Genomic DNA, 20,595 nt, shown 5'->3' with positions numbered 1-20,595 from the left:
ATTCACTAGACGCTTCCATCCTCATCCATCGGATTTCACTGCTGCACACGTTCTTAGCGCGTTTGCAGTCGTACACATCTTTGCATTTTTCAATGTTTTAGTTTATGGATGCAGACTTAGCAATTCACAGATAAATATCAGAATGCTGACTAACATCTAACCTAGAAGGAACAACTTGCATGTCACCAGAAGATGCCAAGCATGTCTCCAGAGGCCGTGTAATACAATGACCTCATTTTACAGATGAAGAAACAGGCCCAGATGTGTTCATTTGTTTTTCGTCCACCTTTTCCCTTCCCCTCCCATTGATCACATTTAAACACCAACCTAAGAGACTAGAAGAACAAAAATCAGAGTTAAAGAGTTCTGTTCCTTATGTTTTCACTTGTAACACCTCTCACTTATGTGTGAGTGTGTGTTTTAATGGGAAATTCTGTCTTGTAGAATTTAGAAGAGAAAAATCTAATCTTACGTTCCTTAAACCTTGAATTTCCCAAGCTTTGTATTTTTCCCTTTGGGAACCCAGCTTGATTAACACATAGCTGTTGTGCCCAACCTCTGGAGAGATAATATTGAGCTTACTTAGCCAAATGCAGAATAGCAAGCAACAGAAATATAAGCAAAAGCATGACAGATTATTCCCTGTTAGGACCATTTATCTTTAGCCATGACATATGCACAATCTGATCTTCATCTTTATCCTAGAAGCTTTCCCAGTTTCCTTTATGAATTTCCATAGAGAACAGTGCTGAATAAACATCTCTGACTAGCAGAGAGGCTGGTAAATTTAAACACATAAATAAACGTGATGACTGGGCATTCATTCTGAGCGACTACGGCTGCATACTCACGGGTGGTCCCAGGGCGCCTTGCGGTCCCATGCTTCCTGTGATTCCTGGGACTCCAGGGGCCCCAGGGATGCCCTAGAAGAGAGGTAGGAAAATGGAACAAAGTCAGGAATCACACATTCTCATCAATGACAGCCAACTTTTAAGCAAGTGTAACAAATACACACCATGATAGCTTCCCTCCCCCTCATCACCGGGACCTCATTCCTGTTCCCAATTCCCAAAAATGGAGGGAAGACTTTTTTTTAGTCTCCTCACTATATGTCAGGTGTGGTTCTTTCAAATTCAAGCCTTACTTGTGATTTAATAAAAGCTAAATCAATGCAGGTGATCTTCTGGCAAAATGACTCTGAGATAGAATAGTCGGGCAATAGGGATACATTATCTTTCTAAAAAGTTTTAAGAAGAGTTCTCTACCAAGGGATGAGTTGTTACACTATAGTGAAGGTGGCTGCCGAGTAAAAGATCTGGCAAAAGAAAACCTCTCAAAGGAAATGAAATGCTTTAAAACAGAGTGTGTTCCAGCAGTTTCTGGAAAGGCTTACTATTGGCCCTGGTGGTCCTGGAGGTCCCGAGGATCCATCCTTTCCTGGAAGGCCCTGGTGAAAAGAAACACAGTGTGTCAGCTAAGCAGATGCTTTACATGGCTTTCAGAATGGGCTCATCTAACTCCTTTTCATGTTTGGGGGTCAAGTCCTGCTGCTTGCTCTGGACTACCAAGGATTCACTGCCTTTAAACTCTTCATGGAAATTGTTTTTGGCAAGGTGTTTGTGTCTGTTGGCTCCATTAAATTGTTCAGTGCAAGAATTTTAGGTGTAAGAAATGCCACTTACGAACTTAAACAGGAACTTGCTTCCAAAAAGTGCTTTTACTAAACTAAGCATAGCAAATGGGAAGAGGATCCATTCTTGGTCATTAATGAGCAGATGAAAAGATGAATTAGTGTCTTTCATGACCTAAGAGAGTCTTGGGCAAGGAATCTCTATCAGAGGGATCTGTCTTTCATTAGGAGTACTGCAATATCTGAAAGTCTGCAACTTCAGGAGTAAGCTGGAGGAGATTTGGGAGGATTTCCTGCAGCAATGACTGAGCTTTGACTACTGGGCAGATTTACTGTGGGCTTACAAATGAGCACGTGTTTGCGCCTCATTCCCTGGTGGAAGGATTTAAGGCAGAAAGCAAGTGATGTTCTTTATAAAAACATCTTCTTAAATTATAGAATATATATGTATGTGTGTGTTTTTTATGTTAAGTGTTAAAAAAACTATAAGAGCTGGGATGATTTACTCCTAAATGTTTATAGCTCTTAATTATGAATGCTGGCCTTTCCAAAGCAGTTAATTTAAGAGAGAATCTTCAATCTAAATTTTATCATATTCATAAAATTTCATAAAATATTTTTTCAAACACTACCTGTTACTACAGGGAGAAGTTGAATTTTCACCACGGAATTGATGTCCCATTGGAATAATTATTTTCCATCTCAAACTAACTCAAACCTCGCCTGGCATCTTTGCAGACTCTCCCAACTCCCTTTCTGACATTCTTGCCACTTTTCCAGTAAGCCGTCTTTTCCACTTATTTTACCATGAAAATCCATCCTTTTTTTTTTTTTTTTTTTTTTTTTTTTTTTTTGAGACAGAGTTTTGTTCTTGTTGCCCAGGCTGGAGTGCAATGGCGCAATCTCAGCTCACCGCAACCTCCCCTTCCCAGGTTCAAGCGATTATCCTGCCTCAGCCTCCGAAGTAGCTGGGATGACAGGCAAGCGCCACCATGCCCGGCTAATTTTGTATTTTTCGTAGAGATGGGGTTTCTCCATGTTGGTCAGACTTGTCTCAATCTCCCGACCTCAGGTGATCCGCCTGCCTCAGCCTCCCAAAGTGCTGGAATTACAGGCATGAGCCACCGCGCCCAGCAGAAAATGCATCTTTTAGGTCTGTCCAGACTCACATTATGTCTCCCTACCTCAAGGTGTCAAATAAAAGACAGCAATGATAAGGTTGAGGGAGAGGAAATGGTGTGCGAGTTAGGAGAGTGTGAGAGGTGGTGCCAAGGCAGGGTGATATGGTTCGGCTGTGCCCCACCCAAATCTCATCTTAAATAGTAGCTCCAATAATTCCCACACGTCATGAGAGGGACATGGTGGGAGGTAATTGAATCATAGGGGTGAGTCTTTTCCATGATGTTCTCATGATAGTGAACAAGTCTCACGAGATCTGATGGTTTTATAAATGGGGTTCCCCTGCACATGCTCTCTTGCCTGCTGTCATTTAAGACATCACTTTCCTCCTCCTTTGCCTTCTGCCATGATTGTGAGGTCTCCCCAGCCATGTGAAACTCTAAGTCAATTAAACCTCTTTCCTTTATAAATTACCCAGTCTCGGGTATGTCTTTATTAGCAGCGTGAGAAGAATAATACATAGGGGTAGGACGAGTGTGGAGGAGAAACACTGGTCAGCAAGGCCCTTCGCCACACTCTTAACCTCAGAATGCTAGCGAGTCAGAAACCAGATAAGGCAGAGGATGCATGGGCTCACCAATATCTGTGATTTTCCTTTCCTGCCTAGGCACATTGCTTAGCTGTTTTGCACTCTCTCTGCAATTACGCTGGAGTCACATGGCTGAGTTCTGGCCAATGAAAAGGGGCTAGTTTCAGGGAGCTAGTATGAGTTTTAGCTCAAAAAAATTTCCAGTGGGTGATTCTACGCTTTATTTTCTCACTCTGGAGCAAACTTAAAGCCCAAATGTTGAAGATAAGTTTTCCAAGATGAAAAGACGCTGAGTTCCTAAATGACTGTGTGGAGCAGAGACTCCCTATCCACCACTCCTCCACCCACCCTTGCTGACAGCTCTGGATTGTGAACAAGCAATCAACTTTCATTCTATTTCATTTTATTGCATTAAACCACTGAGATTTTAGGGTTGTTTATATAATTGCTGTCCAATCCTGATACATAAGTTAGTATTTTTATTTTTACTACTACTTATATTCTTGCACTTCAGTCAAAAATATTAGTCTTGATAAACCCTGATACAGATTACATTACACACACATACACAGGTCCTTAGACCTGCTAACTAAACAATAAAAATTAATGCTGATATCAGTTGAAATAAACAATTTTATTTTATTTTTTTAAGACAGTCTTACTCTGCCACCCAGGCTGGAGTGCAGTGGCACAATCATGACTCACCTCTGCCTTGACCTCCTGGGTGCAAGTGATTCACCCACCTCAGCCTCCCACGTGACTGGGACTATAGCCATATGCTACTATGCCACCCCTATGATTCAATTACCTCCCACTGCGTCCCTCTCATGACATGTGGGAATTATTGGAGCTACAATTTAAGATGAGATTTGGGTGGGGACACAGCCAAAACATACTAATTTTTGTATGTTTTGTAGAGATGGGGTTTTGCCACATTGCTCAGGCTGGTCTCGGACTCCTAGGTTCAAGTAATCTGCACGCCTTAACTCTCCAAAATGCTGGGATCAAAGGCATGAGCATTGCGCCCAGTCAATAAATTATTTTAAACGGAGTTTAAATGTAGCATGTCCAGGAATAAGGACAAACATCAATCAAAATATGTGATGGATGAACAGGACATTAGAACTCATCCATTTCAACTCCTTCATATTACAAGTGAGAAAACCTTACTGGGGCCAAGAGAGAGTTGGAAGAAAACCTTACTAATTTTTTCAAATAAGTTTATAATAATATATTCTTATTTCTGAGATGAAGTTCTTAGAAAAATGGACCCTGGGCACATATTCATTAACTTAAGGAGACATTTTCAAAAAGTCATCTTTTGCTTCCTGCTTTAAAACTCTTCCAGCACTGGCTAGGGAGTGAACACGCACCCATGTGTGAGCCCACAGAGGACCTGTGGCCAACGCAACCGCCCAGCAACCAAAACTGCAGTGTTACTGCAGGAGTTCTCCCCGAGTCACTGCCAGGCTGTGTCCAGAGGGGAAACATTCCAAAAACAAGTGAGGGGAAACTTTTCCACAGAAGGAGGCAAGCTGTAGAAAAGAAACTGCAGAAAATTGCATTGTTCCAAGGAAGAACAGCAGGAAATAACACATTTATTCCCCTCTCCTAATCAGATGAGAAGGAGTTTAAAAAACAACAATCTGTCAGTGTTCTCATCTATGACACTGGAAGGGTACTCTTGTGAAGGGGCTTGAATTCACTTGATTTATGGACATGATGTGCATATCATCTGGAAGGATGAATGAAATGTTGCTCCTACATATGAGCTTAATTTGGTGAAAGGGCTAGTGCTTCAGTGTGATCAAACCAAAAGTGGAGGCTGCGGCTGGGTGTGGTGGCTCATGCCTGTAATCCCAGCACGTTGGGAGGCTGAGGCAAAAGGATCACTTGAGCCAGGAGTTCAAGACTAGCCTGGGCAACATAGAGACACCCCTATCTCTATAAAAAAAAAAATTAAAATCAAAAAGAAAATGACTCCGTGTGGTGGCTTGCGCCTGTAGTCCCAGCTACTCTGGAGGATTGCTTGAGCCCAGAAGGTTGAAACTTCAGTGAGCTGTGATCACACCACTGCACTCCAGTCTGGGTGATAGAGTGAGACCCTGTTTCAAAAAATAAATAAATAAAGCAGAGACTGGATAAGACGTTTGTTTGCTTTAAGTTCTACCTAAAGAGTATCCTCAAAAGTTGGAATTTCTTCTTTCTCTTCTTCTTTTGAGGGCAGAAAATTATGTTTTATTCACTGCTACATTCCTAAAACTTTCTTAACACATTGCTGACACAAAATAGGTACTGCACGTGACCAGGTGCAGTGGCTCATGCCTGTAATCCCAGCACTTTGGGAGACTGAGGTGGGCAGATGACCTGAGGTCAGGAGTTCAAGACCAGCCTGGCCAACATGGTGAAACCCTGTCTCTACTAAAAATACAAAACTTAGCCAGGTGTGGTGGCTCATGCCTGTAATCCCAGCTGCTTGGGAGGCTGAGGCACGAGAATCACTTGGACCTGGGAGGTGGAGGTTGCAGTGAGCCAAGATTGTACCATTGCATTCCAGTGGGTGACAAAGCAAGACTCCATGTCAAAAAAAAAAAAAAAAAAAAGGTACTGCACTAATAAATACTTAATTTGAATAAAATTGAGACTCCTTCTCTACTTATCATGTTGAATAAGTAAGCGTGAATCACAAGTAGAATGCGTCTGGAAATGCATAGGGTGAGGGGAATGCTGGTGTCATTCTCCTTGACTCTTGAACCCTCTGCAAGCATGTCGAAAAGACATCAGGAGTCATTCTACTCTCAGAAGCTGAAATTTCATTTCAGTAAAAGCTTAGGGTTAGGATCCTAGAAGCAGACCCAGATCCTTGTGTATTTGACTTATTGCAGGAGTGTTCTTGGAAGAAACCCGTAAGGTAGTGAAGGAAGTTGGGTAGGGGCAGGGAAGAGGTTAGGTAGAGTAGTGAGTTATCTAAACTTCTGCCTGATCCCATGGGGAGCTCTGGAGTGTGAATTACACATCAGAGTTGACTCACAGTAAGAGTCTATGAACCAAATCAGTTAGTCATTGACTGAGGGCCAAGATAACATTTCCAAGGGCAATTTTCTGGAGAAGGGGACAATTATGAGTTGTTATCAGTCAGCACCATAGCAGCTGGTGATGTAGTTCACCTGCCAGGTAAAAGGGATCCAATCAGGGCACCAACAGCATCCACTACAATGCATTTTATTCTGGCACTTTTTTCATGAATAACTAAACACTTTTAGATATAATGGTTCAAGAACAAAGAACAAATTTGTTCGAGAACAAAGGTGGGTTTTGTTTTTGTTTCTGTTTTTTGAGATGGAGTCTCACTCACTCTGTTGCTCAGGCTGGAGTGCAGTGGTACAATCTCAGCTCACGGCAATTTCCGCCTCCCAGGTTCAAGAAATTCTCCTGCCTCAGTCTCCTGAGTGGCTGGTATTACAGACATGCACCACCGCACCCAGCTAATTTTTGTATTTTTTTTGTAGAGACAGGATTTCACCATGTTGGTCAGGCGGGTCTTGAACTCCTGACCTTAAGCGATCCACCTGCCTTGGCCTCCCAGAGTGCTGGGATTCCAGGCATGAACCACTGCACCCAACCAAGAACAAAAGTGTTTTTAACATTACTGTAAGTTATCTGTTTGCGTTGTCTCAAATTAAATTTTTCTTATAAATTGTGATAACTAAAAGGATATTAGCCTTAACACCATTTCAAAAACACAAAGCCATTTTTCCTAAAATTTCTTCTTAACCTTAGAAAATTAAAGATCTTCACATTTTCCATCTCAAAATAGTTTTATTTTTAAACTCTTAAATGACACCAGTAAACCTACCTTTGAAAGAGTTTTCATTTGCAAGCCTTGCATTTGTCATACTATCCAGAAATATCTGTACAGGTAGCACATGCTGGGGATTCTGCTAGGCTCTAGGTAAACAATGATGAACAAGACAGCCCCTCTTCTAAGAGTTTACAGTTTTGAGGATAGTCAAACAATGAAAAGAAACCAACAATGTGTTACACAGTCTCTCAGACTATAGAGTTCCAATGAGAACATGTAGGAGGCGCACCTAACCCAGGCCTGGGGACAGAGACATTTTCACAGAAGAGGTGGAATTTAAGTCAAGTAATCAGAATGGTTGGGTCCATGGCATGAGTCTCCCTGTTTACACACCACCGCATGTTACAGCTCTCACTGGCAAGCCAGTCAACTCTTAAAAAGGCAGAGTTCAGGCCCTTCTTCTCACATCTTCATTTCAGGGTGAGCAGCAGTAGCAGAAGCTTTTTATATAAAAGCAATAAACTTGGTGAAAAGAAAAATTTTGTAAGGTATCTGCATTTTGTAGGGTAAATTAATGGGCAAATTCTAGCTTTGTCATTCAGCTTAACTATAATCAGAGCTCAATGAATGATCTTCAACTATTGACAGCTAAAAAAGTGCTTGCATGTCCCCAAACCTTTCTATATGTATAAATTTTCCATTTTACACCAGGGAGCTAATCTAAGAAGATGTGTATTTAGGGATTAAGCAACCTCATATAAAACAGAACACTTGGCCAGGTGCAGTGGCTCATGCCTGTAATCCTAGCACTTTGGGAGGCCGAGGAGGGTGGATCACTGAGGGGTTCGGGACCAGCCTGACCAACATGGCGAAGCCCCATCTCTACTAAAAATACAAAAGCTAGCCGGGCATGGTAGCTCACACCTGTAAGCCCAGATACTCAAATGGCCGAGGCAGGAGAATCGCTTGAAGCCAGGAGGTGGGGGTTGCAGTGAGCCAAGATCACACCACTGCACTCCAGCCTGGGAGACAGAGTGAGACTCTGTCTCAAAAACAAACAAACAAACAGCAGAACATTTAATTAAGCAATGTACAGTGAATATTAGGAAATAGAAGGTTAAACAATAAGCATAATACGTGAATTCACTTAGGCTGACTTTTTTTTTAAATGCATGAAATCAGTCACCCACAGACAGGGATTTTTTTTAAATAACATGAATAGCTCTAGGCATTTTTCCTTTTTAATATTCCTACCTCAAAATATTAATATGCACCCATAGTCCACATTAAAAATAATTCTTGCTATAAAAACTTGAAAGGATTTTTATAATTTGCTTTTAAAAACATTTACCAATGAGCAACTTATTAAGTTATGGTTGGCTATGATTTATCAGCAAAAGTATACCTAACCCACAATCTGCTTTCAAAATCACTAATATTTGAATAAACACTAAATTTAACTATGGCTGAAATTGGCAAAGCATATTGTTACATAGACATTTAATTAAACACTTCTTAATTTCCATTTTTGCAGTTTTCTTTTCCATACTATAGAACAAATATATGTGCTTTTTTTCAAGTTTCTAAACATTTTTCGGTAGGCTCTTTAAAAGTTTGTAGTTTGTAGGTACTGTGCCCATGGTCTCTCAAAAACTGACCTGCCCATAAATAGTGTTGCAATTGAAAATCAAGTCAGAAGGGAGAATACTTGTTTCTGTAGCCAGCAGAAATACTGCTTAGAACTAATGACTCAATTATAATATTCTTCATTCATTCATTCTTTGAAGCAGACAATGGTAGGTCATGATAACTAACCTTAAGATTCTGGCCAATTGTTAAGGTCATTCAACTGACGCTATGCCGTCGGGTAGAGTGGGGTCTGTAAGCAGCTGGCAACAGATGAATTTGTTGAAAGGGGCCAGCCAGGCTCAAGCAGTCAGGGTTAGAGAAATGCTTCTTGAAGAAACCCCTGTTGCACCATTTCAACCCTGTGGCATGCTCTGGACTTCTGTAAGCAGACTAGTGTGGCAGCTAGCCATAAGAAATAAGGCTGCTACTTGCAGCAAAGGATTAAGACCAACCACCAGATTAAGAGGCCAAGCAACTAGAAGCCACACACCCTGCAAACACTGTCCCAGGCTAGAGATCCAGGATCAATCCTTGTGTTGGGTCACATGGGGAAATTTTCAGTAACACAAACTTGCACACACACACACATTAAAAATGTATATGTATATATGCACAGATAAACATATACATCTATTTATATGTTATATATACACATATACTATTTTTATTTCATTTATTTATTCATTTATTTTTAAATTTTTTTTTAGGTTCAGGGGTACATGTGCTGGTTTGTTATACAGGTAAATTGCATATCACAGGGGTCTGTTGTATAGATTATTTTGCTACCCAGGTAATAAGCATAGTACCTAATACGTAGTTTTTTTATCCTTATCCTCCTCTCTCCCTCTACCCTCAAGTAGGTCCCAGTGTCCATTGTTCCCTTCTTTGTGTCCACATGTACTCAATGTTTAGCTCCCACTTATAAGTGAGACTATGTGGAATTTGGTTTTCTATTCCTGTGTTAGTTTACCCAGGATAATGGCCTCCGGATCCATCCATGTTGCTTAAAAGGACACTATCTCATTCTTATAGCCAAGGCAATCCTAAGCAAAAAGAACAAAGCTGGAGGCATCACACTTCATGACTTCAAACTGTATTACAGAGGTACGGTAACCAAAAGAACATGATACTGGTACAAGAGCAGACACATAGACCAATGGAGCAGAAGAGAGAACCCAGAAATAAGACCACACACCAGTAACTATCTGATCTTTGAGAAATGTGACAAAAATAAGCAATGGGGAAATGACTCCATTTTCAATAAATGGTGCTGGGATAACTGGCCAACTATATGAAGAAGATTGAAACTGGACCCTTTCCTTATACCATATTATACAAATATTAACTCAAGATGGATTAAAAACTTAAATGTAAAACCCAAAACTATAAAAACTCTCGAAGACAACCAAGGCAATACCATTCAGGACATAGGCATGGGCAAAGATTTCATGACAAAGCTGCCAAAAACAACTGCAACAAAAGCAAAAATTGATAAACGGGCTCTAATTATACTAAAGAGCTTCTGTACAGCGAAAGAAACTATCAACAGACTAAAAAGACAACTTACAGAATGGGAGAAAAATTTTGCAAACTATGCATCTGACAAAGACCGAATATCTAGCATCTCTAAGGGACTTAAACAAACTTACAAGAAAAAAAAAAAACTCCGTTAGAAAGTAGGCAAAGGATATGAACAGACATTTCTCAAAAGAAGACATACATGCAGCCAACAATCATATAAAAAAAAAAAGCTCAACATCACTAATCATTAAAGAAATGCAAATCAAAACCCCAATGAGATGTCATCTCACACCAGTCAGAATACTTATTATTAAAAAGTTAAAAACAAAACAAAACAAAAACAGATGCTGGTGAAGTTGTGGAAGAAAAGGAATGCTTTTACACTATTGGTGGGAGTGTAAACTAGTTCAACCATTGTGGAAGGCAGTGTGGTGATTCCTTAAAGACCTAAAGACAGAATTACCATTCAATCTCACAATCCCATTACTGGGATATGCCCAAAGGAGTATAAACTGTTCTATTATAAAGACACATGCATGTATAGGTTCATTGCAGCACTATTCACAATAGCAAAGACATGGAATCAACCTAAATGCCCATCAATGATAGACTGGATAAAGAAAATGTAGTACATATACACCATAGAATACCATGCAGCCACAAAAAAGAATAAGAGCATGTCCTTTGCCAGGACATGGATGGAGCTGGAGGGCATTATTCTTACCAAACTTATGCAGGAATAGAAAAACCAGATTCTGCATGTTCTCACTTATAAGTGGGAGCTAAACGATGAGAACACACAGACACATAAAAGGAAACAACTCACTCTGGGACCTATCAGTGGGTGAAGGATGGCAGAAGGGAGAGAATCAGGAAAAATAATTGATGTATACTAGGTTTAACAGCTTAATACTTGGGTGATGAAATAATTTGTACAACCAACCCCCATGTCACATATTTACCTATGTAACAAACCTGCATATCTTGCACATGTACCACACATACTATTTTATTTTTATTTTAAGTTCCAGGGTGCACATACAGGATGTGCAGGTTTGTTACATAGGTAAATGTGTGCCATGGTGGTTTGCTGCACCTATCAACCTGTCACCGAGCTGGGATTGACACTGGGTATCAATCCCAGCATGCATTAGTTATTTTTCCTAATGCTCTCCTTCCCCGACCCCACCTCCTACCAGGCCCCAGTGTGTGTTGTTCTCCTCCCTGCGTCCATGTTATCTCATTGTTCAGTTCCCACTTATAAGTGAGAACATGCGGTCCACATATACGATTTTTAATATATACACACTCGTTTATAATTTCAATGTGTATCTATATAAATATAAACATATGTACATTTTTAGTAACCTGCAGTGATGACTTCAGTGAATTAAAACAAAACAAAACAAAATACCAGCAATAGTCTATTAAAGAAATCACTTTGACATCAGTAGGTCTCACACAATATACTACCTAGTAATTCCAAAACCTAGCTGGTTATCAGAATCATTAAGCTTTTAAAAACTATACATTCCTGAGTCATGCCTAAGACCTTTTGATTCCAAATCTCTGAGACTGAAGTCCAGGAATCTGTATATTAAAACACAAAACAACAACCTGATGACTTAAGTTAGGAAACTGCTGGTTTACCAATATAAAATGCAAGTCCTGACGCTGAAGGACAGTGTTAGAACCAGGGTGCAAAGCAGATGTTACTATTTGTACCACGCCTGTGTCTCAGATAAAGACAATTTCAGAAGTATCTTTTTTTTTTTTCTTTCTGAGACGGGGTCTTGTTCTGTCACCCAGGCTGGAGAGCAGTGGTGCGATCTCGGCTCACTGCAACCTCCACCTCCTGGGTTCAAGTAATTCTCCTACCTCAGCCTCCTGAGTAGCTGGGATTACAGGCGCGTGACACCATGCCCAGTTATTTTATTTATTTATTTATTTATTTATTTATTTATTTTTTGTATTTTTAGTAGGGACAGGGTATCACCAAGTTGGCCAGGCTTGTCTTGAACGCCTGACCTTGTAATCCACCCGCCTTGGCCTCCCAAAGTGCTGGGATTGTAGGCGTGAGCCACCGTGCCCAGTCCAGAAGTATCCTTAGAATCAGTAATAACAGGAAACTAATGTGTCCTAGTAGCTGTTCTCTTCTCAGATGTGCCCAGGTGTGCCACTCTCCAGGTAATGGTGTAAAGAGATCAAGAAAGCATATTTTTATGGGTGTAGTATCAGTATCTACTTCTTCAAGAAAGCTACCCACACTGGGTTCCTATTGCCCCAAAATGCTGAGTGAGACATCTTCCATGTTAAAGTCCTGCTTATTAAATATCTCTTTTGAGAAAGATTTTCTCACAGTAACAAAATCCTATGGTGATCTTTACGAATGTAATTTTGTGGAAAGAAAGAGTGAAGTGTAGGAGCCAGGCAGATGGATTAAAATCCTAGCTCTAACACTTACTAGCCGTGTGCCATTGTTTCTTAAGTTTTCTGAGCTTTAGATTCTTTGTCTGTAAAATGGGGATAACAATGCCTAGCACTCGTAGTTATTCTGAGGACTGGAGAACATCATATTTGCAAAGCACCTGCACATACTCAATAATTAATGGTAGTAGTTGCTGCTATTTTTATTAAAATAATCTGCTTAGTCTCAATTGCATATACCATCATCACTGTGGCTGATTGCGCAAAGGCTTTCTTGGGATTTTATAAAACCCATCTAGACCCACAAAGAAGAAAATCAAATTATTCCCTCCACTAGTTTTGTGATGGTATTTACACATCCTCTTCAGAAGGAGTAAGATGCTCAAGGGAATAATTATCATGAATCTTAGTATTTTACAAAATATTCCTTAGATAAATATTTCATCACTGCTTAACATTTATGATAAAAATTAAATCCAGATAGTTGACTCAAGTTCAGTTTCTCAAGTGCATGTCAAGTCTAACTTACTTTTGAAGAAATGGCATATTCATCACAAATATGTCCTTTGTAGACATAAAACCTGCACAATCTAGAAGCATGCTTCCGGTGTCCTTGTCATTTGAAATCCAAGAAAAAAAAATTTAACTTGCTTTTAAAAAAGGAATTTTTGTATTTCTTTAGTCTTCTAGGGCATCTTGAAATGTCAAGTACAAGCCTTATAAAATATTATAAATGTCCAGACTTAAGTTTACCTTGAAAATAGTGAATACTAATATTAGCTAAAATCACATTTTTATAGAGAAATGCTTTATATGAATTAATCTCCATGACAATTCTCTGCAGTCAAATATTATTTTTTCCACTTTACCACTGAGGAAAGTGAGGCTTGGAAACATGAAGTAATCCATGTCTTGCCTGTTCTTCCTAGTTTTCCTGGGGACCACCCTGATGTCTAGGGTGGGGACTAAGAAATCCACCCTATATTAGAGGAGCTCAAAGATCACAGGATAGGTCCTGAGGTCACAGATACCAAGAAAAGAAGAGGAAGGAGATGAGAGCAGTGACAAGATTTACAGTGCAATGAAAGATGAGACGAAAACGCTTTCTTCTGGAATGACCTGGAATGAAAACTGAATGCCTCAATGCACTTGGCTATGAAATATGAACTTGCACTATTGCTTTTCAAAGTGTGGTCCTGTACTCTACTGGCTGCCTAGCAAGAGGCTGCAACTTGTTCAATGAAGAAGTCCAGTTTTTACCGGACTTGCTTATGGCCTCAGGCCCAGAGTTGAATAAGAGCTACCTCTAAGAGTCAAAGATTCCCCTTGGGAAAAGCCAGAATAAGCTAGAAACATTAGAAGAAAAGATGTTTCATCTTCTCCTTTTTATTATTTGTTAAGATCTCTCTCCTTCTAGGTTAAATTCAGGGGTACTATTGGTTTCAGCCCCAGGAAAGGGATGCTAACCTTTCCCTAAGCTTTCAGTCAAGGTGATGGCACCTGGTTTGCACTTTAAGTTTGTGCCTGTCAATAAGAGAAGACAAAGATTTGGCCAGGTGTTGTGGCTCGTGCTTGTAATCCCAGCACTTTGGGAGGCTGAGGCAGGAGAATCGCTTGAAGCCAGGTGTTTGAGACCACCCTGGGCAACATAACAAGACCCCAATCTCTACAAAAACAAAAAATTAGCCAGACATGGTGGTGCAAACCTGCAGTCCCAGCTACTTGGTAGGCTGAGGTGGGAGCATCACTTGAGCCCAGGAGTTTGAGGCTGCAGTGAGTCACGATTGTAACACTGCACTCCAGCCTGGGCCACAGAGCAAGACCTTATCTGTAAAAATTAAAATTAAAATAAGTAAATAAACAAGAGAAGGCAAAGATAGAAAAGAAAGAAAAATGAGCAGTAAGGAATAGCCCACCAAACCTACCGCACACCACACTCACGTACTCCTTACACTGTCCAAGGAGCTAAAAGCACCCATTGAACATCATTGAAAATGTTTGTTGCAGCTTCCTTCTCCTTTCCCTAGAGTAGGCTTTACTCACACAGGACTGGGGAAATAAAGGCACAGTAACATTAAGTGATTTCAGTGCTCAGAGTGGAGGGAAATAAAAAACTTTGCCTTCCTGAATTTCTGGACAGTGAAGCCTGACTGGGGAGTTTTCTGGAAGTGTCTTCTCAGTCATTTCAGCAGTAAGTTGCATCATCCTGCGTTTGCTCTCTGTGTGTTCCAAGCCATGGTTGTTATTGTTGTTGTAATTTTTTTTCCCCAAATGCAGCTTTGCCTTTTAGAATGGCCTGAGGTGGAGCAGGAATAACTGCAAGGTGTTTGTGCTTACTCTATAAACAGTACCTCCTCTCCTACTGCCAAACCAGGGAGAGCTGGCCCTCCAGTGCAGCATGTCTTCTGGGGTGCTTCATGTCCAAGGTCTGTCTCCCATCATGAAAGTTGTCCTGGGCCTCCTACCTTACAATCCTGCCCAGTAATTATTAATATCTAACCGTGTTAGAACTTTACTATCCTTAAGCCCTCAGATCAGTTGACTGAACAGATCACAGCCACCTAAATAGGCATTTTTAATCCATCCTTCATTTCTTCTTTCCTTCTCTACTGTCTCTGAGAAGACCCTTTTGTTTTTCTGGCCCCAGGGAATAGCCATGCTCTTATCCCTTCCTTCCATCTCCTGTAGGTAAATAGTCTACAAACTGTCTCCCTCTGCCATTGAAGTTCTCTCTTCTTCTGGATTCTTCCCCGTAGGCAGTAATGAACAACTCTGTCCAGGCTGAGCGTAGTACACAGCATATTATATGTGCTCGATTAAGACATTGCTGATTGATAAAATATGTGGTCCTTCTCTCAAGCAAGGCAGCCATGTTACACAATTTCAGGGGCACCATTTTGTTTTATTCTGTGTGAATGGCATCCCCTCCTGTTGCACATTGAAATGATATTGCCTTCAAATATCTCTCCTAAAAGAATCATCACAGGATTCATATAATCTTTTCTTTAAACATGGCCCTATAAAGAATGAGTATCCTCAGAAATCTAGTTTGGAAAAGCAAGCCCACTTCCATCTAATATGTTTTCAAAGTAAGAATCAGACATACTCTAAAAGTTTGACTTCCAGATTGGAAGAGAAAGTAAAATAAAATCCAAGTATAGATATCTTATCACTTTATTACAGCTCTAAGACTTTTAATCCTATAGAGGAACACACGTTTGGAGGGATAGCAAAATATTTATCAAAAGTCTGTGTTGGTATATTGGTGTTAAAAGAAAGAATTCCAAAACCAAATGATTCAAACACTAATCCAACATGTTTGATTTGTGAGTTCTTTGCCAAGATTGGACTTCATGCACAGATAAATCAAATAAACTCACCAAACTAAATCTTTAGAATTGCCATTTTCAGAACTTCAGGAATCATGAAGGAATCCAGGTGTGTAACCACACAGGATCTTAGCCTACACCCTTTGCCAAAATATATAAATATTTCTAGACGTTCCTTCCACATGTACAACAAGAACGCTACATAAATCTAACTGTTACAGAATGCCTTCTTCAGATACATTCACCTAAACATGTTTCACAGACTAGGTAATTTCATTTGATGAACAGAGACTACACTGAGATTTTACACAAACGAAAGTTTGGTGTTAAAAAAAAGCGGGGTGGAAGTAGAAGGGTTGCACATCTACATTCTATAGAAAAAAAACAAGAACAATTTCACTATTCTTGAACAGTATAGCTACCCTGAGCTAAAAGCAAGCCTTGTTTGAGTAGAGAAGTGAGCGCTCAAGTCAATTGTTTGCTAACCTAGTAAGTTTGACCAAGAACACCAGTGAACGCCAGATGTGTTGTCCTTCATTGGCTTGGATCTAAGTGGTTGCCACTCTATATAATCCAGTCTTGAGGAAAACTGTGGAGCTGCTCACATGTCTAAATCGGTGACAGTTTAAGGAAGATCAGCCTCTGTGTCCCTTGCTGAAAATTTAATGACTTCTTACTGCCTTCATGTTAAAGTTCAAAATCCTTAGTTGGAAAAAAATAGATGATTTAAGTGAATTTATGCTTACCTCTCTAACTTCATCTGTTAACAATCGCCCCACACCTAAGTATGTGTGCACATGCATTCAACACACACACACAATTACTCTAATCTCCTGCCATAACTAAATGAAATACAATATTGGAAATGCCCCACCTTCCCTCACCTCTATCTCTTTGTATATGCTGTTCCCTCTGCTTGCAATAGTTTTCCTTTCCTTGTTCACCTGGCTGACTTCTATCTTTCAATCGAGACTCGGCCTAGATGGTACATCCTCTGAGAAGCCTTCTTCCAGCCTCCAAGTCTAGCTTGGTTATCCATTCTTTGTGTTTTCACAGGGCTCTGCTCCCATTATAGTATGTAATAAAAATTTCTTATTTACTTGTATGTCTTCCCAATAAACTGTAAACTCTTTGAGAACAAGAACCTCAAACCTGGTTCAGTAAAACCTTATCGACTAAACAAATACCAGATGTTAATGTATCCCTTTCCTGAACATCTTTACACTTTATTGTACTGCTGTCCACTTGAACAGATGAAAAGAACCAATAATTGAACTATATTAAATAAACGGAGATTGCCATGTAAGCGATACTACAGAAAGCCATTCTATTTAAATTTCAATTCATATGGTTATTTCCTTTACATGTATGCCTCAAGGATTCGAAAGAACTGGAGAAACCTACTAAAACAATGCACACAATAAACTATATTCAGGTTATGGGAGCACTCGGAAAGGGATGTGCTAATTTGGGAAGGTTTGATGGAAATTCCTAGGGTTTGACGAAGTAATGAACATAGAAGATGTCAGTGAAGGGAAATAGATGCAGGATAGGTGAAATATACATAAACAGGAGAAAACAAAAAGCAAAAACTGGCTTGACTCCCTTACATAGAAGCCAGTCAGCAATAAGAGTGACCTGGTGAAAAGTCTACTTTGCTAAAAACCAACCTTGGGCAAGACCTTACCCTCTGGCCTGGTGAGCCATCACGTCCTGGTGAACCAACGCCTCCTGGGATACCCTATGTAGAACAGGGACAAAAAAGAGTCAGGTTCACAGGAATGAGTCATCTGCTCACCCAGCTTCCCTGAAATAGATGAAGGCCTCCAAACAAACCTAAGAGCATAATGGTGAACCCTTTGTAATCCACAATTCAGACTAAGAAGTTATTCATGGGCAAAGAACATTCCCTGTCAGAGCTCACCTGAGGAACATCAGTGTGACTCTCAAAAGCGGCTTAGGGTAAGTGAATACAGGCAAACAGTCTTTAATATGGAAAACACTTACCAAGATCACAACTGACTTCAGAAGCTCCAGCTTTTTTTCCCCCCTTGGCAAAGGTGTAGACTGACAGCAATAGACTTAAAAAATAAAAATCTTACCTGTGGACCTGGAAGGCCAGTATCTCCTTTCTCTCCTTTTTCTCCTGGCATTCCCTGAATATCCACAAGTATACAGAGTTAAGTTCACATAGGGAAATTCTTAGCGTTTTCTTTTCCCTCTCTCATTATTTAAATATTTTCCAAAGTAAATTGTGTTCATACTAACATCTAAACAGAATATATATATCCTTTTTTTTTTTTTTTTTTTGAGATGGAGTCTTGCTCTTGTTGCCCAGACCGGAGTACAGTGACACGATCTGGGCTCGCTGCAACCTCTGCCTCCCGGGTCCAAGCTATTCTACTGCCTCAGCCTCCGAGTAGCTGGGATTACAGATGCCCGCCACCACATCCGGCTAATTTTTGTACTTTATTAGTAGAGATGGGGTTTCATCATGTTGGCCAGGCTGGTCTCAAGTTCCTGATTTCAAGTGATCCGCCTGCCTTGGCCTCCCAGAGTTCTAGGATTACAGGCATGAGCCACTGCACCCAGCCAACAGAATGTATTTCACTTTCTACATATGTTATACCATTTATGTAAACATTCATATGGAGCTGAACATTTATATACCAGGATAGTTTTAACATAGAATATACAGTCTAATATGGCGAGGCCAATACTGTAAATACATGGAGGGCAGCCTTGAACATTTCAGTATTATTTACAGTTTGGATTTTACAATCTTATATCTATGTAGATTTGTTTTGTTTTGCTTTGGCTAGAAGATACTCAAATGGAATATAAGAAGGGAAAAGCAAACACAGAATCTGGCATGTAGTAAGACCTCAACCAATGTTTATTATTAGTAGTAATTACACAAATTGGCACATTAATGCTTTCTAAAATGTAAAAATAACACTGTAGGAGTAACTTCTCAGCTAGGCAGACACAATCATATGTGCAGAAAGATTGCCAAAAATTGTGCTTAAAAGGATCTGGTTGCTTCCAACATGAATTAAAGAGATTGGTTTTATTCTTAACTGTAGACCCCTATAGGAAGATTAATGAAGATTAGTGAATGGAATTAACTTTTTTTCAATGGTACAAAATGACTTTTCAAAGAAATGCAGCTATATAAGGTACACTGTCTAAAAATCTAAAACTCTCTCTCTCCATAAACTGCACTTCGATGTCATCTGAGATAAGGATCGTGAATAAACGGCTTTTATTAATTTATGTCAGCAGTTACTACACATAATGAAAAAACTTAAATTTGTATAACATTTGTTACTTTCTGGATGTTATCACATCCATTAAGAATTTAGTTAAAAGAGAAAAAGGGCTATACGTGCTAAGCTTTGTTCATTCTCTATAGACACAATGCTTGTGGATGGACCTACCTCCAATAGTATGCATGCACTTATTTGTTAAAAGACCTTCATCATTGAACAAAAAATGGCTAAGGGCACAATTAGTGAAATGACACTCCGTCATTGTTTTCAAAGGGACTGATATTCATTATTAAGACACAGAAGACAAAAGTTCATTCTTTGTAACCGCATGGAAAAGAGACAACAATAAAATCCATCTGAATGTTTGAACATAACTCACGGGCATTCCTTGAATGGACAGACCACTTGGTCCTTGGGGTCCAGGTGGACCCTGAGGTCCTGGTAGACCAACTTCACCCCGAGGGCCATCTGGTCCCTGGAAGGCAACAGAGAAGTATCATCCTAAAAGTAAGTTAGACTCTCTGACATCTAAAAAATATTTCTGCTTAGGACAATTATAATTTGTTTTCTTATATAGTTTTTCCCAAGATACGAAATACTCAGGATAACAAGACATCAAGCTTCAAATGATTTACCTTCCAGGCAAAATGTCATCAGTAAACCATAAAAGTAAACACACAGGGATTGCTGCAACTTTATGATTATCATTACTACTTTTGCTTTTGTAAATAAGAGTGCTATGCCAATTATGTAAGTAATGAGACCCCCCACACTCCATAACAAATTTATAAGTGCTTCAAGACCACCCTCCTAGTCTGGGAAGGTTCACACCGTCCAGATGAACTACATTCTCTCTGTCTTCACTACTGTCAACCACCTACCTCAGGGGGACTCCTCTGCATTTATTGAGAACTTTGCACCTAGCCTCTGCTTTCTTCCTTACTTTGATGCTGCCATCACACTAAAACTGCTTCAATGTCCACTGAATGACCTTCCCTAGGCTTAGTATTATTTTACTTCCTTCTTTATTTTTTGTTTTTGAGATAGAGTCTCATTCTGCTGCCCAGGCTGGAGTGCAGTGGCACGATCTCAGCTCACCACAACCTCCTGCTCCTAGGTTCAAGTGATTCTCCTGCCTCAGCCTCCCTAGTAGCTAGGATTACAGGCGTGTACCACCACACCTGGCTAATTTTTGTATTTTTAGTAGAGATGGGGTTTCACCATGTTGGCCAGGCTGATCTTGAACTCCTGACCTCAGGTGATCTTCCCAATTTGGC

At 40.0% G+C, this 20,595-nt stretch overlaps 1 protein-coding gene across 4 annotated transcripts in view; it reads right to left on the bottom strand.

The window, feature by feature from the left end:
• Window positions 1-20,595, bottom strand: part of COL14A1 (collagen type XIV alpha 1 chain) — a 245,313-nt gene that overhangs the window by 40,859 nt on the left and 183,859 nt on the right. For all 4 annotated transcript variants that reach the window (XM_015145926.3, XM_015145924.3, XM_077943973.1 and 1 more), the window contains exons 38-42: window positions 19,698-19,793; window positions 18,149-18,202; window positions 17,734-17,787; window positions 1,394-1,447; window positions 852-923 (exon numbers count right to left, since the gene is read on the bottom strand). In XM_015145926.3, the coding sequence (XP_015001412.3) occupies window positions 852-923; window positions 1,394-1,447; window positions 17,734-17,787; window positions 18,149-18,202; window positions 19,698-19,793 (330 nt within the window). The remainder of the gene's footprint in view (window positions 1-851; window positions 924-1,393; window positions 1,448-17,733; window positions 17,788-18,148; window positions 18,203-19,697; window positions 19,794-20,595) is intronic.

Source organism: Macaca mulatta, chromosome 8 (genome assembly GCF_049350105.2).
Source record: "Macaca mulatta isolate MMU2019108-1 chromosome 8, T2T-MMU8v2.0, whole genome shotgun sequence".
Taxonomy (NCBI): domain Eukaryota; kingdom Metazoa; phylum Chordata; class Mammalia; order Primates; family Cercopithecidae; genus Macaca; species Macaca mulatta.
The sequence above is the reverse complement of the archived record's forward strand: the minus strand, read 5'-3'. Positions and strand labels throughout refer to the sequence as shown.